The sequence below is a fragment of the Limanda limanda genome, chromosome 11 (genome assembly GCF_963576545.1).
Source record: "Limanda limanda chromosome 11, fLimLim1.1, whole genome shotgun sequence".
Taxonomy (NCBI): Eukaryota; Metazoa; Chordata; class Actinopteri; order Pleuronectiformes; family Pleuronectidae; genus Limanda; species Limanda limanda.
The window spans coordinates 69,906-94,683 of record NC_083646.1 but is presented as its reverse complement, the minus strand read 5'-3'; the positions used below and the strand labels follow the sequence as shown (position 1 = coordinate 94,683).

At 42.6% G+C, this 24,778-nt stretch overlaps 1 protein-coding gene and 1 pseudogene across 1 annotated transcript; one reads left to right on the top strand and one right to left on the bottom strand.

The window, feature by feature from the left end:
• The window catches only part of LOC133013760 (uncharacterized), an 85,305-nt pseudogene extending 81,468 nt beyond the window's left edge, over positions 1-3,837 (bottom strand).
• Positions 3,838-22,701: 18,864 nt separating this feature from the next.
• Positions 22,702-24,427, top strand: LOC133013759 (uncharacterized). Its single transcript, XM_061080801.1, has 4 exons — positions 22,702-23,276; positions 23,517-23,700; positions 23,990-24,213; positions 24,324-24,427. Exons 1-4 carry the CDS (start codon positions 22,703-22,705, stop codon positions 24,425-24,427), a joined length of 1,086 nt encoding a protein of 361 aa, XP_060936784.1. The 5' UTR covers position 22,702.
• Positions 24,428-24,778: the final 351 nt, after the last annotated feature.

Here is a 24,778-nt window from a genome sequence, read left to right as displayed (position 1 = left end):
TAATACTTTCTGAACAGGGTGTGGGGTTTGATAAGACATTTTGTAAAACATTTTTAGAAAAGGTAACGGTTTTATAGGTTATAGGTTTTATTTTTAACATTGTCAACCATATCTATCACTTGCACAAAACAACAATTGTTTGTTTTTAAAGGAGAATTATGTACATTTGTTTCAAAAGACCTCTGATGAGTTTGATTTGTTATGAGGCATCTTTCTCATTTAGTCCATTTGGGAATTTCGTGTCCAGTCTGGTGGTCCAGTATCTCTCTGTTCTTTTCCTCTGGTAGGTTGTCCACTGTGGGTTGTGCTGGAGTGCCCTCAAGCGCAAGTTCACGAATCCATGTTTCTGGAAGTGCTGAACCAGGTAAGTGTCTTTTTTGTGGTTGTTTGTAACGTTGTATTTATGGTGGGAAAGGCGGGTCCTCAGGGAATTGCGTGTTTCCCCTATATAGTTCATGGGGCATTTTTTGCACTGGATGATATAGACACAGTTGGATGTTGTCATTGGGATGTTTTGAGGCAGTTTGTAAGTTGCCCCTGTTGTCGAGTTTTTGGCCACTTTCGGGCCTCTTGGTCTTTCTGGGCGTGTCCCCGGTGGTTTGAGTTTGGCCCTAACTAGAAGGTCCTTCAGGTTGGGATTTTTCCTGTAGGCTGAGATGATTTTAAAGTCTTCATCGAGTGTGGTGTTTACCAGCAGCTCTCTAAAGTTATTTTTAATCGTCTGGTTGGCCTGTCTGGTGTATTTTGAATAAGTTGAGATAAATGGGATCATTTGTTTCTCCTCTTCTCCTAGGGTCCTTGGGGTCTCTTTATCCTGTTGGATTTGTTTTTCTATTTTGCGGAGAAGGGACCTGGAGTAACCCCTTTGTTTGAGTGTTTGAAAAAGTGTTGTTTTGGCCTCATATTTATCCTCCTGCCTGGAGCATATTCTTTCGAACCTTAGTAGTTGGGACTTAACGATTCCCGGGAATACGTGTTTTGGATGGAAGCTCTTTTTATGCAGTAGAGCATGTGTGTCTGTTGGTTTAAAGAAAACCTTTGTTTGTAATTTACCGTTTTCCCCAAAGTCTGTACCTTTAAAGACCGTGGTGTCTAAGAAGTTAACTTGCGTGTCGCTTGTCTCCGGTTCTACCTTGATGAAGGTGTGGTGACTGTTGAGAGTGGTTACGAATTTATCAAAATCCTCTTTTGGGTGGGTCCAGATACCCCAGATGTCGTCGAGGTATCTAAAATATTGAGTTGGAATTTTTTCGCATTTTTTGAGGGCAGTCTCTTCCCAATCTGCCATATAAATATTGGCGTATGCTGGTGCGAATTTCTTTCCCATGGCTGTGCCCTTAATTTGGAGGTATGTTTGACCATTGAATTGGAAGTCATTTTTTGTTAGACTTAGATGGAGAAGCTGCAAAATTTCTTGGTCTGGTCGCCCCTCCTCTGGGTATTTTCCCATCCATTTTTTAATTGCTAACAGGCCTAAGGCCGTGTCGATGTTGGTATATAAGCTGTTGACGTCCATTGTAAAAAGCATGCAGGGTTCCTGCGTTTGCATGTCACGAATGCGATGCACAAAATCCTGAGTGTTTTTAAGGTAGCTTGGGTGTTTTATAGATAATGGGGTTAGGAACGAGTCTATGTATTCTGCCACACCATAGCTCTCACTACCGCAGTCCGACACGATGGGGCGCCCCGGTGGGATCTTGTGTGGGATTGTCCATTTTTCTTGTGGTTTGTGGATTTTAGGGAGGAGGTAGAAGTATCTAGGCCTTGGAGGGCCGTCACCTTTTAGGTAGGAAATCTGTTTCCTGTTTAAAGTTTTTTTGTCATATAGAGTCTCCAGGATCTCTGCGATTTTGATGGCTGTTTCTGGGTAAATTGGTTCTTTTAGGGTCATGTAATAGGTGCTGTCATTTAGTTGGCGTAGGGCCTCATGGATATAATTGGTTCTGTCCATAATTACTGTGGCACTGCCCTTGTCTGCTGGTTTAATTATTATGTCGGTTTTGTTCCTTAGTTGTTCTAGTGCTTGTTCCTCTTCTGGCGTGAGGTTTGTCGGGTTTTTGTCCTGTTTTGTTGATTTCAATGTTGTCTGATCCGTTTTAATTAGGGTGAGTATTTCTGGCGGTAGTTTGTCCGGTGTTGGTTCCCACTGGGATTTCGCAATAAAGGGTTTTTTGGGGGGGGCTTTTGTTGGCCCAAAGTAGGCACATAATTTTAGTCGTCTGTGGTATTCAGTAAGGTCGGTCTGCAACGAGACTCTTTGACCCTCTGTGGTTTTTACCGATGGTATAAATGAGAGGCCTTTCCTTAAAACTTGTCGTTGGTATGGTGTTAAGTCATGTTGTGTTGACAGGTTGATTACTTCCTTATCTGGTTGTTCCAGCCCCTTCTGGGGTTGGTTCAATCTAAAAAAGCCTTCCATGTTTCCCACATATTTTGTCCTGTTGCGGGTGTCCAGTGTATTTTATCGGGCTCTGTGTCAAATTGTTCCTTGTTTAACCGTGGGATTTGGTGTCCTGTTTCTTTTATGAGAAAATTTAGAGATCTGATGTTGCCTCCAATCTTTCCTGGTAAGTCAGCTGAACCATTAATTAGTGGGATAAAGATTTCCGACTGAGGGAATTTAAGAGCTGCTGCTATAATCATAGCATTTAAATCCTTCCTCAGGATGAGAGGGTTCCCCTGCTGCCTATTGTTGAGGCCGAATGAAAGTATGATTTTGGTTACGCTCTGTGTTAGAGGTGTTTGGTGTCTGAGTATGTTTACGGCGTGGCTAATGTTAGCCCCTGGGTAACAATCCACCTGGATTCTAGAATCTTGGATCAGTGGGAGTCTGGCAAGGTTGGAGTCTCCCATGATAATGATCGGTCGGCTTGGTGTTAAGTTCCAATTGAGTATTTTGCTACCAAAACTATCGTGTCTGTGGTAGACAGGGTTGTTGTCTTGATCGGTTCTCTGTGTTGGTGGTTTTGATGGGTTTGATGGTTTTGATGACGGGTTTTCCTCCGGGTTATGTTTTTGTTTTTTCTTTGCTGGTTCTAGGTCATGGTTTGTCTCGTTTTGTTGGGGTGTTTCTGCTGCGTTTTCCTCCTCATCATCGCTGGTCAGGTCAATTATTAATGCCTTGATTCTAGGTATCAGAGTTAAAGCACTCAGGCTTGAGGGTCTCTTGTTTGATGGTGTCTGGTTTAATGGTCTCAGGCTTACAGGTTTGTCAGGTTTTTCTTGTTTTATGTAGACTGGTTCTGGGTTAATTGGTTGTGGATTTTCTGGTTCTGGGTTAATTGGTTGTGGATTTTCTGTGTTGGTTTGGGTTGGTTGTGGATTTTCTGGTTCTGGGTTAATTGGTTGTGGATTTTCTGTGTTGGTTTGGGTCTGTTCAATGATCGGGGTTGTATCCATTTCGGTATTTGGAGTCGGTTCTTTGCATAAGTTCTCTATGGCGTTTTTTGCTTGTTCCAAGGTGGTTGTTTTGATGTTGCGCAGGTCTTTTTTTATCCATTTCATGGCTATTGTTAGTGCCCTTTCCCAATCCGTTTTGGGCAGGAGTTGAATTTGGTTTTGGCAATCTATGATTACTGTCTGGTAGTGCTCTTCCAGAATCTGCAGCGTGGTATAGGACCAGTTCTTAGCATTGTAGAACTTCTTGAATTCTGTTGCTTCGCTGGGGCAAGATGGGCGGATCTTGCTTGTTAGTTCGTTCTGCATTTTTAGTAGCCCCTTTGGGGGGGTGGAGCCTGGCGAGGAATCAACATGTTCCAGGTGGTGATGAGCTTTGATCAGATGATTGAAGGCTCTGGTCAGGAGCTGGAAGTCATTGTACTTTTTAGGGGTCGACATGTTTCTTTCCTGTTGAAAAAATAAAAGAGGAAAGGAGAATGGTTTTGTAAGGGTAAAAATTGTTTTCAAAGAGACTTTGTTTGTAAGGGTTAGGTTTTAGATAACATTATTTATTGTTTTTTTTATAAAATTAGAAGTGTACATTTTTAGTGATATAGCTATGTTACTTCCTGGTTGGACCCTCTATATTTTTTGAAAATATATATATATATATATATTTTTTTGGATATAATTAGTCATATTTTAAGGGAAGCAGAGTCAGGGAGAGAAGCCTGTCCGGGCTAAGCCCTCCCCCGCCTGTTCGGGCTGTATACTCTGCCTCCCCCTACTCTCTCATTTTCATGAGAGAAGAGAGGAGAGGAAAAGGGATCTATTTCTAGTGTCTATTTTTTCTTGAGTTTTATTACATTATCCTGTATTTATTTTGAGGGAGAGTTTTACCTTTGTTTTTTATTTGTTTATACTTTTGTTTTTTTAAAATTTTTTTTAAAAAAGTTGTTTTCATATTATTGCTTTTATATTTGGTTTATTGTAAATTATAGGTTTTTGAGATGTTTTGGTTATTAGTTGGTTCTCTTGTTCTGTGTACTTATTTCCTATTTGTCATTTGAAGAAATAGGAGAATTGTTTTGGTAGGGATATGCAAATCGTTTTTCAAAGAGAGATCGCTCGTCCGATGGCTCGGGCTGGGTTAGGTTTTGAAAAGATATCTCGATGACCCCCCCTGCTTCATCCAACGACTGGGCAGTTTGGAATAGGGAGCCAAAGGCAATGCACTGGCCGACGCTCGTCATTAATACTCTCCATTCTCACATATCCCCTTTTTTTCAAATTGGTTTAAACAGTAGTTTGAATATTGTTCCTTATGTATTTTTAATTTTTCGTTTTTTTGTAAGTTTTAGGTGGTTTTTTGAATAAAAGTAATTATTTATTTGGCATGCCTTGGTTTTTTCTGTTTTTGTTTTGTCTATATTGAAGTCTAAGGATTGTATTTTAGTATATTTGTTTTTTTGTTTGTTTGTTTTTGCAAAAATAATTTGGACTATTTTTTATGGCTAATTTGTTTTTCTAGTCCTATATAAAAAGGTGACACATCATCAGTAGTGCACCTCAGGATCATTGGGTGTTTCGGCCATTACCACCAGACACCCTCTCCCGAGGAAGGCCCAGCCAAGGTTGATCAAACCCCGGGGTGTGTCCCGCTAAGTTTATAATAATCTAATTCTAAGATAATTTTACAACAGATTCTTGGTTTTGTTTTTTTAAGGAATTTTTAGAGTTTGTTTTTTAGGTATCGGGTTTTAAGGTTTAGGGTTAAGTTTTAAGGTTGGGTGTTAGGTTTTAAGTTTTTTAGATCTTGGCATCGGGTTAAGTGGTTAGGTTTAGGCATAGGAGAAGAAATGGTTAGGGTTAGGATTTAGGATCAGGTCTAGGCATAGGGTTAAGTGGTTAAGTTTAGGCATAGGGAACAAATGGTTAGGGTTAGGATTAAGGTCATGTCTAGGCCTAGGTTTTAAATGGTTAGGGTTAGGTTTAGGATTTTAAGTGGTTAGGTTTAGGTGTAGAGTTCTGAATGGTTAGGGTTAGGATTTAGGATCAGGTCTAGGCATAGGGTTAAGTGGTTAAGTTTAGGCATAGGGAACAAATGGTTAGGGTTAGGATTAAGGTCATGTCTAGGCCTAGGTTTTAAATGGTTAGGGTTAGGTTTAGGATTTTAAGTGGTTAGGTTTAGGTGTAGAGTTCTGAATGGTTAGGGTTAGGATTTAGGATCAGGTCTAGGCATAGGGTTAAGTGGTTAAGTTTAGGCATAGGGAACAAATGGTTAGGGTTAGGATTAAGGTCATGTCTAGGCCTAGGTTTTTAAATGGTTAGGGTTAAGTTAGGAATTTTAAGTGGTTAGGTTTAGGTGTAGAGTTCTGAATGGTTAGGGTTAGGATTAGGATCAGGTCTAGGCATAGGGTAAAACTGGTTAAGTTTTTAGTTTTTTAGGATTTATCTGATTAGGTTTTAGGTGTAGAATTTGATTGGTTAGGTTTAAGTAGCTAGGGTTATATTTTTTAGGAGTAGATTCTAATTTAATTAAAAAATTTTTTTACATTTAGGTGATTTTGTTTTTTTAAAAAAAATTTTTTTAGAATTTTTTAAGTCAAATTCTATAAGTCATAATTTTAAGTAAAAATTCCTCTAAAGTTTTTTTAAAGAAAAGGGAATTATATTTTTTTCTTAGTGGTGTTCTATTCAGAGTCAAATGGTAAGTTGTCTTTGGTGGATCCGGAGGTGGTGAGAGGAGCTCTTAGGTCCCGTTGCATCCACGGCCTGGTCACTAAGCTGAACCAGGGGATGGAAATTGTTGGAGGAGAGTGACAATTTGAAGGAGTCCAATTTTGTTCTTTTTTTGGGGAAAAGTTTCTGATAAAACGTGTGTAGTGCAAAAATGTATCGTTGTATGGGTGAGGCTATACCTCATAGAAGACTGGGCAACGTTTAAGGTCTTGATGCCCTAGACCACCACACCCCACGTGCTGTCCTAGAGTCGGACCTGGGGGGGCCGCATACTTACCCCCTGCTCAGCACAGACTATTCGTTATCACCGCAAGGTATCCCTAGTCTGGCCAGTCAGGGTTGAGAATCGGGCTCCTTTTCTCTGAAAAGAGGTTTTTTTGTTTTTACAGGTTTTAGTTTTTACAGGGCTTGAATACCATGAGAAGCTCCCACAAAACAACCAGAATCAAGCATGACGAGCATGCGTTCCTAGTCATCATGAGGGTTTGGAGGAAACAAGGATTTTTTTCGCCAGAGCTCTGCCTCCTTGACTCTCCATAGCTTCCCACAGAGACAACCAGAACCAGCCATGACAAGCATTGCCTTTCTAGTTGCTCTGAGGGCTGGAAGAAATCAAGTTTTTTTCGCCAGAGCTCCGCCCACTTGACTCTTCCAGACACCCTGGATTCAAGCAAAAGAATACCATAAGAAGCTCCCACAAAACAACCAGAACCAGCCATGACAAGCATTGCCTTCCCAGTTATCATGAGGGTTAGGGTTAGGGTTAGGGTTAGGGTTAGGGTTAGGGTTAGGGTTAGGGTTAGGGTTAGGGTTAGGGTTAGGGTTAGGGTTAGGGTTAGGAGATTCCCATTCAAAGTCAATACGAAATGGAAGTCAACCCATATTCCAACCCAGATTTCTATCTGTAGTGATGAAAATGGAAGTTGGAATTAAATCGATTCCAGAATTAAATTCCAGCTCTAACCCTAACCACTAGATGGCAGTATAACACAACTTTTTAATTCCAATTCCAATTTCCGTTTTTTATTGAAAATTTCCCTTACTTCACATTTACAACTATGTATTCATGAAAATAAAAGGGTTGCCCTAAAGTGCTACATTTGTGCCTTCATTACATTTAAGTCCATATTTTTTATTGAAAATTGCCCTTACTTCACATTTACAACCATTTATTAATAAAAATAAAAGGGTTGCCCTAAAGTGCTACGTTTGTGCCTTCATTACATTGAAGTCCATATATGTGTGGGGGATGGGCACAATTTAGAATTTGACATCCCAAACACCGAGCTATGTCATTTCAACTACAAATCGAGTACAGCCGTGGGAATAAGTGAGTTTTGTAGCACTCTCACCAAGCTCCTCCTTGACCCTTCACCTTTGAAAAGGTCAAAGGTCAAATTTTAACTAAGTCGTAGGGCGACGAAATACACGTTTTCAGAAAGCTCAGAGGAAGGAGGTCTCAGGTGTACCTCTCCCTAACTTGAATAGTTTTTAATACTGACACTAGAGGGCGCAAAAGGTCCAAAATTCCTAATTTTTAAAGTCCTATATCATGGGAACACAAGCACTTAGAACATTGAGAAAATCAGCTTTGCAGAGCACTCTGGGCCATCTACAAAGGCAGTGGGGGCGAGATATAGCTGGGACGACATTTGGGACAAAACATGCTCCAAAAGTCTTCCAACTCCCATCACTGACTGCCCTCTCGTTGTTGACAACAGACCCCTGGACAGAAATCAAATAGGTCGTTCACAAACAACATGGCATGTTGGTAAAGATGAGAAAAATTTCAATGTGAAAATGTACAAATCAGGAAGATGGAATTATTGTTTTCTAGTCTCAGGGTTAGCGACAGGAAGCACCAAAATTTCACACATTGTACGTCTATGCAAGGACTATCGCATATCTGAATATCAGCTCAATTGGCGACGGTCAAAAAATCCTCTTCTGGTCAATAGCTCCTGAAATCCTTTTTGGCCCCTGGCATTGGGGTGGGGGATGGGCACAATTTAGAATTTGACATCCCAAACATCGAGCTATGTCATTTCAATTACAAATCGAGTACAGCCGTGGGAGTAAGTGAGTTTTGTAGCACTCTCACCAAGCTCCTCCATGACCCTTCACCTTTGAAAAGGTCAAAGGTCAAATTTTAACTAAGACGTAGGGCGACGAAATACAAGTTTTCAGAAAGCTCATAGGTAGGAGGTCCCTGGTGTACCTCTCCCTAACTTGAATAGTTTTTAATACTGACACTAGAGGGCGCAAAAGGTCAAAAATTCCTCATTTTTAAAGTCCTATATCATGGGAACACAAGCACTGAGAACATTGAGAAAATCAGCTTTGCAGAGCACTCTGGGCCATCTACAAAGGCAGTGGGGGCGAGATATAGCTGGGACGACATTTGGGACAAAACATGCTCCAAAAGTCTTCCAACTCCCATCACTGACTGCCCTCTCGTTGTTGACAACAGACCCCTGGACAGAAATCAAATAGGTCGTTCACAAACGACATGGCATGTTGGTAAAGATGAGAACAATTTCAATGTGAAAATGTACAAATCAGGAAGATGGAATTATTGTTTTCTATTCTCAGGGTTAGTGACAGGAAGCACCAAAATTTCACACTATGTGCGTCTATGCAAGGGCTATCGCAAATCTGAATATCAGCTCAATTGGCGACGGTCAAAAAATCCTCTCCTGGTCAATAGCTCCTGAAATCCTTTTTGGCCTCTGGCATTGGGGTGGGGGATGGGAAACGTAACTCATTGAAGTGCTCTATCTCCTCGATGGAAACAGTCAGGGGTGAGAAAATGACATGTTTGGAAAGCTCTCAGAGTGCTCTATCACATATGTGAATGCCACATAGGTGGCACTCTTCTGGAGCAAGGTCTTTAATGGAGAGAGATATAAGAAGGGGACCTGGACATTCTGAAAGGCCTCGACGAGACGAATGTGACAATGCCCCGAATGTCCTGCTTCATGTAGCATTGATGCTTACAGAACTCTACTTCCATATTTTCATCTATGATTGCTCTGAATAGATGGAAATGTGGAGGCAGGAAATTTTCACGCCTCCACATTTTAATCTATGCCAATGAGGCGACCTCCTGAAGTTCACCATCAATTTTGCAGGACTTCCTGTCGGTTTACATCCATCATATTTGACTCACTACTTCATGGGGATGCTGGCTTTTAGGTAACAGTGGTTGCTAGTCTCTAAGTGGTCATATGGTCGAGTAGAGCCCCGAAATGTCACTCGACTAGGCCTCGTTTGTAGACGACCTCTTGACCTGGAAGCTAAATTGCCTTAACTACTCAACCGTGAGGCTTTCGGACACAGGCCCAGTTGTTCCCGAAAGCTCTTGAAGAGCTCTATGACATATGTGAGAATCAGCCCTGTAAGTTATTGTTTTGGTCAAAAGTTCCAACAAGGCCCCAGACTCTCAGAGCCCATGAACACTCATACACCCTGACTCCCTCTTGGCAAACAAGGTGAATGGGGCCAACTCGGCCATACTTCATCTTAGAGCCTTGATCCAGGCAGGGACGGAAAGGTTTCATCGACCTGATTGGCCCAGTGTTGGAATCATAGCTGTGGCTCCTTCCTGTGCAGAGCTAGGGGGCAGCAAAAGTTTTTTTTTTCTGTTTGCTAAAGTCCTATATCTTCTCAATGGAAGCTGTCAAGGGTGAGAAAGAGACATGTTTAGAAAGGTCTCAGAGTGCTCTATCACATATGTGAATGCCACATAGGTTGCACTCTTCTGGAGCAAGGTCATTAATGGAGAGAGATATAAGAAGGGGACCTGGACATTCTGAAAGGCCTCGACGAGACGAATGTGACAATGCCCCGAATGTCCTGCTTCATGTAGCATTGATGCTTACAGAACTCTACTTCCATATTTTCATCTATGATTGCTCTGAATAGATGGAAACGTGGAGGAGGGAAAATTTCCCGCATCCACGTTTGAATCTATGCAAATGAGGCGACCTCCTGAAGTTCACCATCAATTTTGCAGCACTTCCTGTCAGTTTACGTCCATCATATTTGACTCACTACTTCATGAGGATGCTGGCTTTTAGGTAACAGTGGTTGCTAGTCTCTAAGTGGTCATATGGTCGAGCAGAGTCCCGAAATGTCACTCGACTAGGCCTCGTTTGTAGACGACCTCTTGACCTGGAAGCTAAATTGCCTTAACTACTCAACCGAGAGGCTTTCGGACACAGGCCCAGTTGTTCCCGAAAGCTCTCGAAGAGCTCTATGACATATGTGAGAATAAGCCCTGTAAGTTATTGTTTTGGTCAAAAGTTCCAACAAGGCCCCAGACTCTCAGAGCCCATGAACACTCATACACCCTGACTGCCTCTTGCCAAACAAGGTGAATGGGGCAAACTCGGCCATACTTCATCTTAGAGCCTTGATCCAGGCAGGGACGGAAAGGTCTCATCGACCTGATTGGCCCAGTGTTGGAATCATAGCTGTGGCTCCTTCCTGTGCAGAGCTAGGGGGCAGCAAAGTTATTTTTTTCTGTTTGCTAAAGTCCTATATCTTCTCAATGGAAGCTGTCAAGGGTAAGAAAGAGACATGTTTGGAAAGGTCTCAGAGTGCTCTATCACATATGTGAATGCCACATAGGTGGCACTCTTCTGGAGCAAGGTCTTTAATGGAGAGAGATATAAGAAGGGGACCTGGACATTCTGAAAGGCCTCGCCGAGAGGAATGTGACAATGCCCCGAATGTCCTGCTTCATGTAGCATTGATGCTTACAGAACTCTACTTCCATATTTTCATCTATGATTGCTCTGAATAGATGGAAACGTGGAGGAGGGAAAATTTCCCACATCCACGTTTTAATCTATGCAAATGAGGCGACCTCCTGAAGTTCACCATCAATTTTGCAGCACTTCCTGTCGGTTTACATCCATCATATTTGACTCACTACTTCATGGGGATGCTGGCTTTTAGGTAACAGTGGTTGCTAGTCTCTAAGTGGTCATATGGTCGAGTAGAGCCCCGAAATGTAACTCGACTAGGCCTCGTTTGTAGACGACCTCTTGACCTGGAAGCTAAATTGCCTTAACTACTCAACCGAGAGGCTTTCGGACACAGGCCCAGTTGTTCCCGAAAGCTCTCGAAGAGCTCTATGACATATGTGAGAATCAGCCCTGTAAGTTATTGTTTTGGTCAAAAGTTCCAACAAGGCCCCAGACTCTCAGAGCCCATGAACACTCATACACCCTGACTCCCTCTTGCCAAACAAGGTGAATGGGGCCAACTCGGCCATACTTCATCTTAGAGCCTTGATGCAGGCAGGGATGGAAAGGTCTCATCGACCTGATTGGCCCAGTGTTGGAATCATAGCTGTGGCTCCTTCCTGTGCAGAGCTAGGGGGCAGCAAAGTTATTTTTTTCTGTTTGCTAAAGTCCTATATCTTCTCAATGGAAGCTGTCAAGGGTAAGAAAGAGACATGTTTGGAAAGGTCTCAGAGTGCTCTATCACATATGTGAATGCCACATAGGTGGCACTCTTCTGGAGCAAGGTCTTTAATGGAGAGAGATATAAGAAGGGGACCTGGACATTCTGAAAGGCCTCGACGAGACGAATGTGACAATGCCCCGAATGTCCTGCTTCATGTAGCATTGATGCTTACAGAACTCTACTTCCATATTTTCATCTATGATTGCTCTGAATAGATGGAAATGTGGAGGCGGGAAATTTTCATGCCTCCACATTTTAATCTATGCCAATGAGGCGACCTCCTGAAGTTCACCATCAATTTTGCAGCACTTCCTGTCGGTTTACATCCATCATATTTTACTCACTACTTCATGGGGATGCTGGCTTTTAGGTAACAGTGGTTGCTAGTCTCTAAGTGGTCATATGGTCGAGTAGAGCCCGGAAATGTCACTCGACTAGGCCTCGTTTGTAGACGACCTCTCGACCTGGAAGCTAAATTGCCTTAACTCCTCAACCGAGAGGCTTTCGGACACAGGCCTAGTTGTTCCCGAAAGCTCTCGAAGAGCTCTATGACATATGTGAGAATCAGCCCTGTAAGTTATTGTTTTGGTCAAAAGTTCCAACAAGGCCCCAGACTCTCAGAGCCCATGAACACTCATACACCCTGACTCCCTCTTGCCAAACAAGGTGAATGGGGCCAACTCGGCCATACTTCATCTTAGAGCCTTGATCCAGGCAGGGACGGAAAGGTCTCATCGACCTGATTGGCCCAGTGTTGGAATCATAGCTGTGGCTCCTTCCTGTGCAGAGCTAGGGGGCAGCAAAGTTATTTTTTTCTGTTTGCTAAAGTCCTATATCTTCTCAATGGAAGCTGTCAAGGGTAAGAAAGAGACATGTTTGGAAAGGTCTCAGAGTGCTCTATCACATATGTGAATGCCACATAGGTGGCACTCTTCTGGAGCAAGGTCTTTAATGGAGAGAGATATAAGAAGGGGACCTGGACATTCTGAAAGGCCTCGCCGAGAGGAATGTGACAATGCCCCGAATGTCCTGCTTCATGTAGCATTGATGCTTAAAGAACTCTACTTCCATATTTTCATCTATGATTGCTCTGAATAGATGGAAACGTGGAGGAGGGAAAATTTCCCACATCCACGTTTTAATCTATGCAAATGAGGCGACCTCCTGAAGTTCACCATCAATTTTGCAGCACTTCCTGTCGGTTTACATCCATCATATTTGACTCACTACTTCATGGGGATGCTGGCTTTTAGGTAACAGTGGTTGCTAGTCTCTAAGTGGTCATATGGTCGAGTAGAGCCCCGAAATGTAACTCGACTAGGCCTCGTTTGTAGACGACCTCTTGACCTGGAAGCTAAATTGCCTTAACTACTCAACCGAGAGGCTTTCGGACACAGGCCCAGTTGTTCCCGAAAGCTCTCGAAGAGCTCTATGACATATGTGAGAATCAGCCCTGTAAGTTATTGTTTTGGTCAAAAGTTCCAACAAGGCCCCAGACTCTCAGAGCCCATGAACACTCATACACCCTGACTCCCTCTTGCCAAACAAGGTGAATGGGGCCAACTCGGCCATACTTCATCTTAGAGCCTTGATGCAGGCAGGGATGGAAAGGTCTCATCGACCTGATTGGCCCAGTGTTGGAATCATAGCTGTGGCTCCTTCCTGTGCAGAGCTAGGGGGCAGCAAAGTTATTTTTTTCTGTTTGCTAAAGTCCTATATCTTCTCAATGGAAGCTGTCAAGGGTAAGAAAGAGACATGTTTGGAAAGGTCTCAGAGTGCTCTATCACATATGTGAATGCCACATAGGTGGCACTCTTCTGGAGCAAGGTCTTTAATGGAGAGAGATATAACAAGGGGACCTGGACATTCTGAAAGGCCTCGACGAGACGAATGTGACAATGCCCCGAATGTCCTGCTTCATGTAGCATTGATGCTTACAGAACTCTACTTCCATATTTTCATCTATGATTGCTCTGAATAGATGGAAATGTGGAGGCGGGAAATTTTCATGCCTCCACATTTTAATCTATGCCAATGAGGCGACCTCCTGAAGTTCACCATCAATTTTGCAGCACTTCCTGTCGGTTTACATCCATCATATTTTACTCACTACTTCATGGGGATGCTGGCTTTTAGGTAACAGTGGTTGCTAGTCTCTAAGTGGTCATATGGTCGAGTAGAGCCCGGAAATGTCACTCGACTAGGCCTCGTTTGTAGACGACCTCTCGACCTGGAAGCTAAATTGCCTTAACTCCTCAACCGAGAGGCTTTCGGACACAGGCCTAGTTGTTCCCGAAAGCTCTCGAAGAGCTCTATGACATATGTGAGAATCAGCCCTGTAAGTTATTGTTTTGGTCAAAAGTTCCAACAAGGCCCCAGACTCTCAGAGCCCATGAACACTCATACACCCTGACTCCCTCTTGCCAAACAAGGTGAATGGGGCCAACTCGGCCATACTTCATCTTAGAGCCTTGATCCAGGCAGGGACGGAAAGGTCTCATCGACCTGATTGGCCCAGTGTTGGAATCATAGCTGTGGCTCCTTCCTGTGCAGAGCTAGGGGGCAGCAAAGTTATTTTTTTCTGTTTGCTAAAGTCCTATATCTTCTCAATGGAAGCTGTCAAGGGTAAGAAAGAGACATGTTTGGAAAGGTCTCAGAGTGCTCTATCACATATGTGAATGCCACATAGGTGGCACTCTTCTGGAGCAAGGTCTTTAATGGAGAGAGATATAAGAAGGGGACCTGGACATTCTGAAAGGCCTCGCCGAGAGGAATGTGACAATGTCCCGAATGTCCTGCTTCATGTAGCATTGATGCTTACAGAACTCTACTTCCATATTTTCATCTATGATTGCTCTGAATAGATGGAAACGTGGAGGAGGGAAAATTTCCCACATCCACGTTTTAATCTATGCAAATGAGGCGACCTCCTGAAGTTCACCATCAATTTTGCAGCACTTCCTGTCGGTTTACATCCATCATATTTGACTCACTACTTCATGGGGATGCTGGCTTTTAGGTAACAGTGGTTGCTAGTCTCTAAGTGGTCATATGGTCGAGTAGAGCCCCGAAATGTAACTCGACTAGGCCTCGTTTGTAGACGACCTCTTGACCTGGAAGCTAAATTGCCTTAACTACTCAACCGAGAGGCTTTCGGACACAGGCCCAGTTGTTCCCGAAAGCTCTCGAAGAGCTCTATGACATATGTGAGAATCAGCCCTGTAAGTTATTGTTTTGGTCAAAAGTTCCAACAAGGCCCCAGACTCTCAGAGCCCATGAACACTCATACACCCTGACTCCCTCTTGCCAAACAAGGTGAATGGGGCCAACTCGGCCATACTTCATCTTAGAGCCTTGATGCAGGCAGGGATGGAAAGGTCTCATCGACCTGATTGGCCCAGTGTTGGAATCATAGCTGTGGCTCCTTCCTGTGCAGAGCTAGGGGGCAGCAAAGTTATTTTTTTCTGTTTGCTAAAGTCCTATATCTTCTCAATGGAAGCTGTCAAGGGTAAGAAAGAGACATGTTTGGAAAGGTCTCAGAGTGCTCTATCACATATGTGAATGCCACATAGGTGGCACTCTTCTGGAGCAAGGTCTTTAATGGAGAGAGATATAAGAAGGGGACCTGGACATTCTGAAAGGCCTCGACGAGACGAATGTGACAATGCCCCGAATGTCCTGCTTCATGTAGCATTGATGCTTACAGAACTCTACTTCCATATTTTCATCTATGATTGCTCTGAATAGATGGAAATGTGGAGGCGGGAAATTTTCATGCCTCCACATTTTAATCTATGCCAATGAGGCGACCTCCTGAAGTTCACCATCAATTTTGCAGCACTTCCTGTCGGTTTACATCCATCATATTTTACTCACTACTTCATGGGGATGCTGGCTTTTAGGTAACAGTGGTTGCTAGTCTCTAAGTGGTCATATGGTCGAGTAGAGCCCGGAAATGTCACTCGACTAGGCCTCGTTTGTAGACGACCTCTCGACCTGGAAGCTAAATTGCCTTAACTCCTCAACCGAGAGGCTTTCGGACACAGGCCTAGTTGTTCCCGAAAGCTCTCGAAGAGCTCTATGACATATGTGAGAATCAGCCCTGTAAGTTATTGTTTTGGTCAAAAGTTCCAACAAGGCCCCAGACTCTCAGAGCCCATGAACACTCATACACCCTGACTCCCTCTTGCCAAACAAGGTGAATGGGGCCAACTCGGCCATACTTCATCTTAGAGCCTTGATCCAGGCAGGGACGGAAAGGTCTCATCGACCTGATTGGCCCAGTGTTGGAATCATAGCTGTGGCTCCTTCCTGTGCAGAGCTAGGGGGCAGCAAAGTTATTTTTTTCTGTTTGCTAAAGTCCTATATCTTCTCAATGGAAGCTGTCAAGGGTAAGAAAGAGACATGTTTGGAAAGGTCTCAGAGTGCTCTATCACATATGTGAATGCCACATAGGTGGCACTCTTCTGGAGCAAGGTCTTTAATGGAGAGAGATATAAGAAGGGGACCTGGACATTCTGAAAGGCCTCGCCGAGAGGAATGTGACAATGCCCCGAATGTCCTGCTTCATGTAGCATTGATGCTTAAAGAACTCTACTTCCATATTTTCATCTATGATTGCTCTGAATAGATGGAAACGTGGAGGAGGGAAAATTTCCCACATCCACGTTTTAATCTATGCAAATGAGGCGACCTCCTGAAGTTCACCATCAATTTTGCAGCACTTCCTGTCGGTTTACATCCATCATATTTGACTCACTACTTCATGGGGATGCTGGCTTTTAGGTAACAGTGGTTGCTAGTCTCTAAGTGGTCATATGGTCGAGTAGAGCCCCGAAATGTCACTCGACTAGGCCTCGTTTGTAGACGACCTCTCGACCTGGAAGCTAAATTGCCTTAACTCCTCAACCGAGAGGCTTTCGGACACAGGCCTAGTTGTTCCCGAAAGCTCTCGAAGAGCTCTATGACATATGTGAGAATCAGCCCTGTAAGTTATTGTTTTGGTCAAAAGTTCCAACAAGGCCCCAGACTCTCAGAGCCCATGAACACTCATACACCCTGACTCCCTCTTGCCAAACAAGGTGAATGGGGCCAACTCGGCCATACTTCATCTTAGAGCCTTGATCCAGGCAGGGACGGAAAGGTCTCATCGACCTGATTGGCCCAGTGTTGGAATCATAGCTGTGGCTCCTTCCTGTGCAGAGCTAGGGGGCAGCAAAGTTATTTTTTTCTGTTTGCTAAAGTCCTATATCTTCTCAATGGAAGCTGTCAAGGGTAAGAAAGAGACATGTTTGGAAAGGTCTCAGAGTGCTCTATCACATATGTGAATGCCACATAGGTGGCACTCTTCTGGAGCAAGGTCTTTAATGGAGAGAGATATAAGAAGGGGACCTGGACATTCTGAAAGGCCTCGACGAGACGAATGTGACAATGCCCCGAATGTCCTGCTTAATGTAGCATTGATGCTTACAGAACTCTACTTCCATATTTTCATCTATGATTGCTCTGAATAGATGGAAATGTGGAGGCGGGAAATTTTCACGCCTCCACATTTTAATCTATGCCAATGAGGCGACCTCCTGAAGTTCACCATCAATTTTGCAGCACTTCCTGTCGGTTTACATCCATCATATTTGACTCAGTACTTCATGGGGATGCTGGCTTTTAGGTAACAGTGGTTGCTAGTCTCTAAGTGGTCATATGGTCGAGTAGAGCCCCGAAATGTCACTCGACTAGGCCTCGTTTGTAGACGACCTCTCGACCTGGAAGCTAAATTGCCTTAACTCCTCAACCGAGAGGCTTTCGGACACAGGCCTAGTTGTTCCCGAAAGCTCTCGAAGAGCTCTATGACATATGTGAGAATCAGCCCTGTAAGTTATTGTTTTGGTCAAAAGTTCCAACAAGGCCCCAGACTCTCAGAGCCCATGAACACTCATACACCCTGACTCCCTCTTGCCAAACAAGGTGAATGGGGCCAACTCGGCCATACTTCATCTTAGAGCCTTGATCCAGGCAGGGACGGAAAGGTCTCATCGACCTGATTGGCCCAGTGTTGGAATCATAGCTGTGGCTCCTTCCTGTGCAGAGCTAGGGGGCAGCAAAGTTATTTTTTTCTGTTTGCTAAAGTCCTATATCTTCTCAATGGAAGCTGTCAAGGGTAAGAAAGAGACATGTTTGGAAAGGTCTCAGAGTGCTCTATCACATATGTGAATGCCACATAGGTGGCACTCTTCTGGAGCAAGGTCTTTAATGGAGAGAGATATAAGAAGGGGACCTGGACATTCTGAAAGGCCTCGACGAGACGAATGTGACAATGCCCCGAATGTCCTGCTTAATGTAGCATTGATGCTTACAGAACTCTACTTCCATATTTTCATCTATGATTGCTCTGAATAGATGGAAATGTGGAGGCGGGAAATTTTCACGCCTCCACATTTTAATCTATGCCAATGAGGCGACCTCCTGAAGTTCACCATCAATTTTGCAGCACTTCCTGTCGGTTTACATCCATCATATTTGACTCAGTACTTCATGGGGATGCTGGCTTTTAGGTAACAGTGGTTGCTAGTCTCTAAGTGGTCATATGGTCGAGTAGAGCCCCGAAATGTCACTCGACTAGGCCTCGTTTGTAGACGACCTCTCGACCTGGAAGCTAAATTGCCTTAACTCCTCAACCGAGAGGCTTTCGGACACAGGCCTAGTTGTTCCCGAAAGCTCTCGAAGAGCTCTATGACATATGTGAGAATCAGCCCTGTAAGTTATTGTTTTGGTCAAAAGTTCCAACAAGGCCCCAGACTCTCAGAGCCCATGAACACTCATACACCCTGACTCCCTCTTGCCAAACAAGGTGAATGGGGCCAACTCGGCCATACTTCATCTTAGAGCCTTGATCCAGGCAGGGACGGAAAGGTCTCATCGACCTGATTGGCCCAGTGTTGGAATCATAGCTGTGGCTCCTTCCTGTGCAGAGCTAGGGGGCAGCAAAGTTATTTTTTTCTGTTTGCTAAAGTCCTATATCTTCTCAATGGAAGCTGTCAAGGGTAAGAAAGAGACATGTTTGGAAAGGTCTCAGAGTGCTCTATCACATATGTGAATGCCACATAGGTGGCACTCTTCTGGAGCAAGGTCTTTAATGGAGAGAGATATATGAAGGGGACCTGGACATTCTGAAAGGCCTCGACGAGACGAATGTGACAATGCCCCGAATGTCCTGCTTCATGTAGCATTGATGCTTACAGAACTCTACTTCCATATTTTCATCTATGATTGCTCTGAATAGATGGAAATGTGGAGGCGTGAAATTTTCACGCCTCCACATTTTAATCTATGCCAATGAGGCGACCTCCTGAAGTTCACCATCAATTTTGCAGCACTTCCTGTCGGTTTACATCCATCATATTTGACTCAGTACTTCATGGGGATGCTGGCTTTTAGGTAACAGTGGTTGCTAGTCTCTAAGTGGTCATATGGTCGAGTAGAGCCCCGAAATGTCACTCGACTAGGCCTCGTTTGTAGACGACCTCTCGACCTGGAAGCTAAATTGCCTTAACTCCTCAACCGAGAGGCTTTCGGACACAGGCCTAGTTGTTCCCGAAAGCTCTCGAAGAGCTCTATGACATATGTGAGAATCAGCCATGTAAGTTATTGTTTTGGTCAAAAGTTCCAACAAGGCCCCAGACTCTCAGAGCCCATGAACACTCATACACCCTGACTCCCTCTTGACAAACAAGGTGAATAGGGCAAACTCGGCCATACTTCATCTTAGAGCCTTGATCCAGGCAGGGACGGAAAGGTTTCATCGACCTGATTGGCCCAGTGTTGGAATCATAGCTGTGGTTCCTTCCTGTGCAGAGCTAGGGTCAGCATGGCAGCATTAGCAGCTAGGTAAGTTTGCTCTGTAATTTCTTGATTTTTGTTAGACACAAAGTGCTGATACCTGACTGATTTTGCTCTATTTCAGTGTGTAACATATTAATATCACCTTAGGTGTTGTTTCCTCATGCACTTTTGATTGTTTGAAAAGTTGATTTATATCACATGGTGAGCACATGGTCGGTTAAAATGACATATATGTAAATATGGAATTTGTCCATCGTAATTCCAAATTTCGTAGATGAAAACTTGCACTTCCTTTCCCCACAGGAAGTAACACAAGAGTAGCATTGGTAGCATTAGCAGCTTGGTAAGTTTGCTCTGTAATTTCTTGATTTTTGTTAGACACAAAGTGCTGATACCTGACTGATTTTGCTCTATTTCAGTGTGTAACATATTAATATCACCTTAGGTGTTGTTTTCTCATGCACTTTTGATTGTTTGAAAAGTTGATTTATATCACATGGTCAGCACATGGTCGGTTAAAATGACATATATGTAAATATGGAATTTGTCCATCGTAATTCCAAATTTCGTAGATGAAAACTTGCACTTCCTTTCCCCACAGGAATAGCATGGCAGCATTAGCAGGAATAGCATGGCAGCATTAGCAGCTTGGTAAGTTTGCTCTGTAATTTCTTGATTTTTGTTAGACACAAAGTGCTGATGCCTGACTGCTTTTGCTCTATTTCAGTGTGTAGCATATCAATATCACCTTAGGTGTTGTTTTCTCATGCCCTTTTGATTGTTTGAAAAGTTGATTTATATCACATGTGAGCACATGGTCGGTTAAAATGACATATATGTAAATATGGAATTTGTCCATCGTAATTCCAAATTTCGTAGATGAAAACTTGCACTTCCTTTCCCCACAGGAAGTAACACAAGAGTAGCATTGGTAGCATTAGCAGCTTGGTAAGTTTGCTCTGTAATTTCTTGATTTTTGTTAGACACAAAGTGCTGATACCTGACTGATTTTGCTCTATTTCAGTGTGTAACATATTAATATCACCTTAGGTGTTGTTTTCTCATGCACTTTTGATTGTTTGAAAAGTTGATTTATATCACATGGTCAGCACATGGTCGGTTAAAATGACATATATGTAAATATGGAATTTGTCCATCGTAATTCCAAATTTCGTAGATGAAAACTTGCACTTCCTTTCCCCACAGGAATAGCATGGCAGCATTAGCAGGAATAGCATGGCAGCATTAGCAGCTTGGTAAGTTTGCTCTGTAATTTCTTGATTTTTGTTAGACACAAAGTGCTGATACCTGACTGCTTTGGCTCTATTTCAGTGTGTAGCATATCAATATCACCTTAGGTGTTGTTTTCTCATGCCCTTTTGATTGTTTGAAAAGTTGATTTATATCACATGTGAGCACATGGTCGGTTAAAATGACATATATGTAAATATGGAATTTGTCCATCGTAATTCCAAATTTCGTAGATGAAAACTTGCACTTCCTTTCCCCACAGGAAGTAACACAAGAGTAGCATTGGTAGCATTAGCAGCTTGGTAAGTTTGCTCTGTAATTTCTTGATTTTTGTTAGACACAAAGTGCTGATACCTGACTGATTTTGCTCTATTTCAGTGTGTAACATATTAATATCACCTTAGGTGTTGTTTTCTCATGCACTTTTGATTGTTTGAAAAGTTGATTTATATCACATGGTCAGCACATGGTCGGTTAAAATGACATATATGTAAATATGGAATTTGTCCATCGTAATTCCAAATTTCGTAGATGAAAACTTGCACTTCCTTTCCCCACAGGAATAGCATGGCAGCATTAGCAGGAATAGCATGGCAGCATTAGCAGCTTGGTAAGTTTGCTCTGTAATTTCTTGATTTTTGTTAGACACAAAGTGCTGATGCCTGACTGCTTTTGCTCTATTTCAGTGTGTAGCATATCAATATCACCTTAGGTGTTGTTTTCTCATGCACTTTTGATTGTTTGAAAAGTTGATTTATATCACATGTGAGCACATGGTCGGTTAAAATGACGTATATGTAAATATGGAATTTGTCCATCGTAATTCCAAATTTCGTAGATGAAAACTTGCACTTCCTTTCCCCACAGGAAGTAACACAAGAGTAGCATTGGTAGCATTAGCAGCTTGGTAAGTTTGCTCTGTAATTTCTTGATTTTTGTTAGACACAAAGTGCTGATACCTGACTGATTTTGCCCTATTTCAGTGTGTAACATATTAATATCACCTTAGGTGTTGTTTTCTCATGCACTTTTGATTGTTTGAAAAGTTGATTTATATCACATGGTCAGCATATGGTTAGGGTTAGGTTTAGGTAAAATTACATATATGGAAACATGGAAGTTTTTCGATTTTAACTTCCAAATTATAATTCATGCCATTTAGAAGAAACTTGGAAGTGGAGGAGCAACAGCAGCAGTAGCAGCATGGTAAGTGTGCTCTGTAATCTTTTTTCAGACGCAGTGTGTTGAAACTTCATCATGCATTATCCTAACCTGTTCAAATGCTTATGTCACAGCGCCACCTACTGGAAACAGGAAGTCATTCTTTTTTTTTCTTTTTAACATTTTTTTCCTTTTCATCTACAGGCCACAAAATTGTGTGGGTTGTGTTTCAGGAGCTACAATAATTTAAAGCAGCACCTGAATGTTTCCCACACAGTTCCTAATAAAGAGGAATTTCGTCTGTTGATGAAATTTGGGAATGCTAGGTAAGAACATACAGAACATATATTCATATGAAAACAAATATTTTTCTTGTCCATATGTCTTCCCCATTTATTCAATATTCCCTATTCTAGGACAACGGAACGCTTAGACTGCCCTGTGTGTGACAGGGGTTCATTCGTACGCCTGGACAAGCATCTGCAGGACACACATTTCTTAAATCCAGAGGTAAGTGCAAATGCACAATAATTCTTGCAAATGTAATCTTTAGTCACGATAAGAATTATTTTTGTGTCAAAATATGTCACTTTATATCAATAGGAAAGAGAGCCTCTGCTAAAGGATGCCAAGAGGACGTGCATTAGAAAGGAGTTTGCTGCTCTCCGCCTTACTGACCCTCAAAGTCCGATGGTATCATGTTTGGACATGCATGATAACTCTAATGGTAATTTTACACTATCATGTATTAATGTGTTTGTGAAAGGTTGAATGTACAGTAAACAGGTCCTTGACATGCCTTTTCCAATTCATTACAGACGAAATTTATGAGAGAATGTCCATTTGGGAAGACGATATGCCCCATGAGGAAGGGCAGCCGCTCAACCTGGCCCTGAGTCCAGATTCAGTGCATGGTCAACCTGAAATTGGTCTTCCTGTTTTATCATCTACCCCCCAAAAAAATCCACATCTCAGCCCTGGTGGCCAGAAAACCTCCTCCGATGGCCAAATACCCTGCTCCAGTGTCCACACATCCCCCAACAGTGTCCACACATCCTCCTCTGATGTCCCCACATCCTCCTCCGATGTCCCCACATCCTCCTCCGGTGTCCATACAACCTCCTCCAGTGGGCTTGGTCATAGCCATCCTCTGCCTTCCTCACCTGTTATGCAGAACCAAGATAACTCCAGTCAGTCTTATAACACCGATATTACAAGTCCACTTCCGAATCAACGCAAATGCAACTGCAAATGTGAAAACGTTGCAGTGAGATTGCAGGAGCTTGAAAATAGGGTAAACAGACTTGTGAGAGCCCAACCCTCGGCGCCCTCTACACCCAAGACACCCAGAGGCATACCGTCAAAACTAACTACCTCAGCCCAAAAATATGAACATGTGACAAAGTCGAACAAGTCAGAACATTTATTTCGTGAGTTTTCATTTCCTGTTTCCCTTTTCTCGTCTACAATTTTCATGGTTACATCTATAAAAAAACAACATGTATTGAATTACACAGCAATGTGGAAGCCATAGATTAGAATTTGAAATATATGGCTTCCACGTTGCTATGTAATGTAATAGATGTTGTTTTTTTTAAATTTGGTAAATATAATAAAATATATATATACAATTTTTAATCCACAAACATTTTCTGTTTGTTTCATGACAGATAAGATCATTGATGACTACAGGAAGTTTCGACTGGGTTCACGGACAGGAATAAAAGATAAGGATAATGCCAGGCAGGCAGCGAGTCATGCACTCCGTTTTTGTCTCCATATGGCTACTGGGCTACCTCCAAAAATGGTCTCAATGGATATGAAGTTCCTTCTCCAGATTGACAAATTGCGCATGTAAGTGTGTTTTTTGGTTAGAATAAATAGAGATAAAATCTCTCTCTCTCTCTCTCTCTCTCTCTCTCTCTCTCTCTCTCTCTCTCTCTCTCTCTCTCTCTCTCTCTCTCTCTCTCTCTCTCTCTCTCTCTCTCTCTCGATATGTATATATATATATACATTTATTGTTATGAATTTGAAATTATAATGTGATGTTTTTTAGTAGATGAAAAATTGGAATTTGGATTTGGAATCAGGTGGTGGGAACTAGAGGTGAGATTTCATTACTTGTACCTACCTTTTTTTGTAGGTGGCCACTATACCTCACCGAAAAGGGTTACCTCCCAACTACTGTAAGAAACATGATGACAAATGTCACCCTGTTCATCAGGCACATGAAGTGCTCATTCCAGGCGGTCAGCAAAGTCAGATCTTCTGACTTCGACAAACTCCTCTATGAGCTTAAGATGCTTCAGATGAATGTGCACAAGCACGTGGTTGTCCACCGTCAGAAGGTGATGAAAAAGAAGACAGGTAATGTTTGCTTTCTTTATTGTGTTATTGTTGTGTGTATATTCTGTCATCTAAAAAATAGGAATTTGGAACCTCAGAAATGAGTGGTATATGTGACACTCTTTTCACAGTTCAACTGCTTGAGGCGACAAAGGAAGTGACATTTATGAAGGTCGCCAAAAAGAAAATTCCTGAGTTGCTTCGTAAGTACAATTCAGTACATATTTACTCATGACAGGAGATTTGGAGATGGAGAGAGGAGAATTGACATAAACCTGACTTGACTAAACTAAATATATCTGTGTTATTTATTGTAGAATTCTTACCTGCTGATGGAAATTATGGTAAGGACCATTGTCATCTCATGGGCTACCTCATGGGCTATCTGAGCATCCTTACAGGACATCGCGCCGTCGTCTTTACCAACATGACCCATGATCAGGTGATGTCAGCAGACTGCTGGGGTGGTGGCAAGAAGTATAGGGTTATGGTAAGTATTTAAACTATTTGTTGGAAGAGATAGCAAACGTTTTATTAGTATTTTTCTATTTCAGTTTAAGTCTACCTATCCACAGAAATAAGCTAA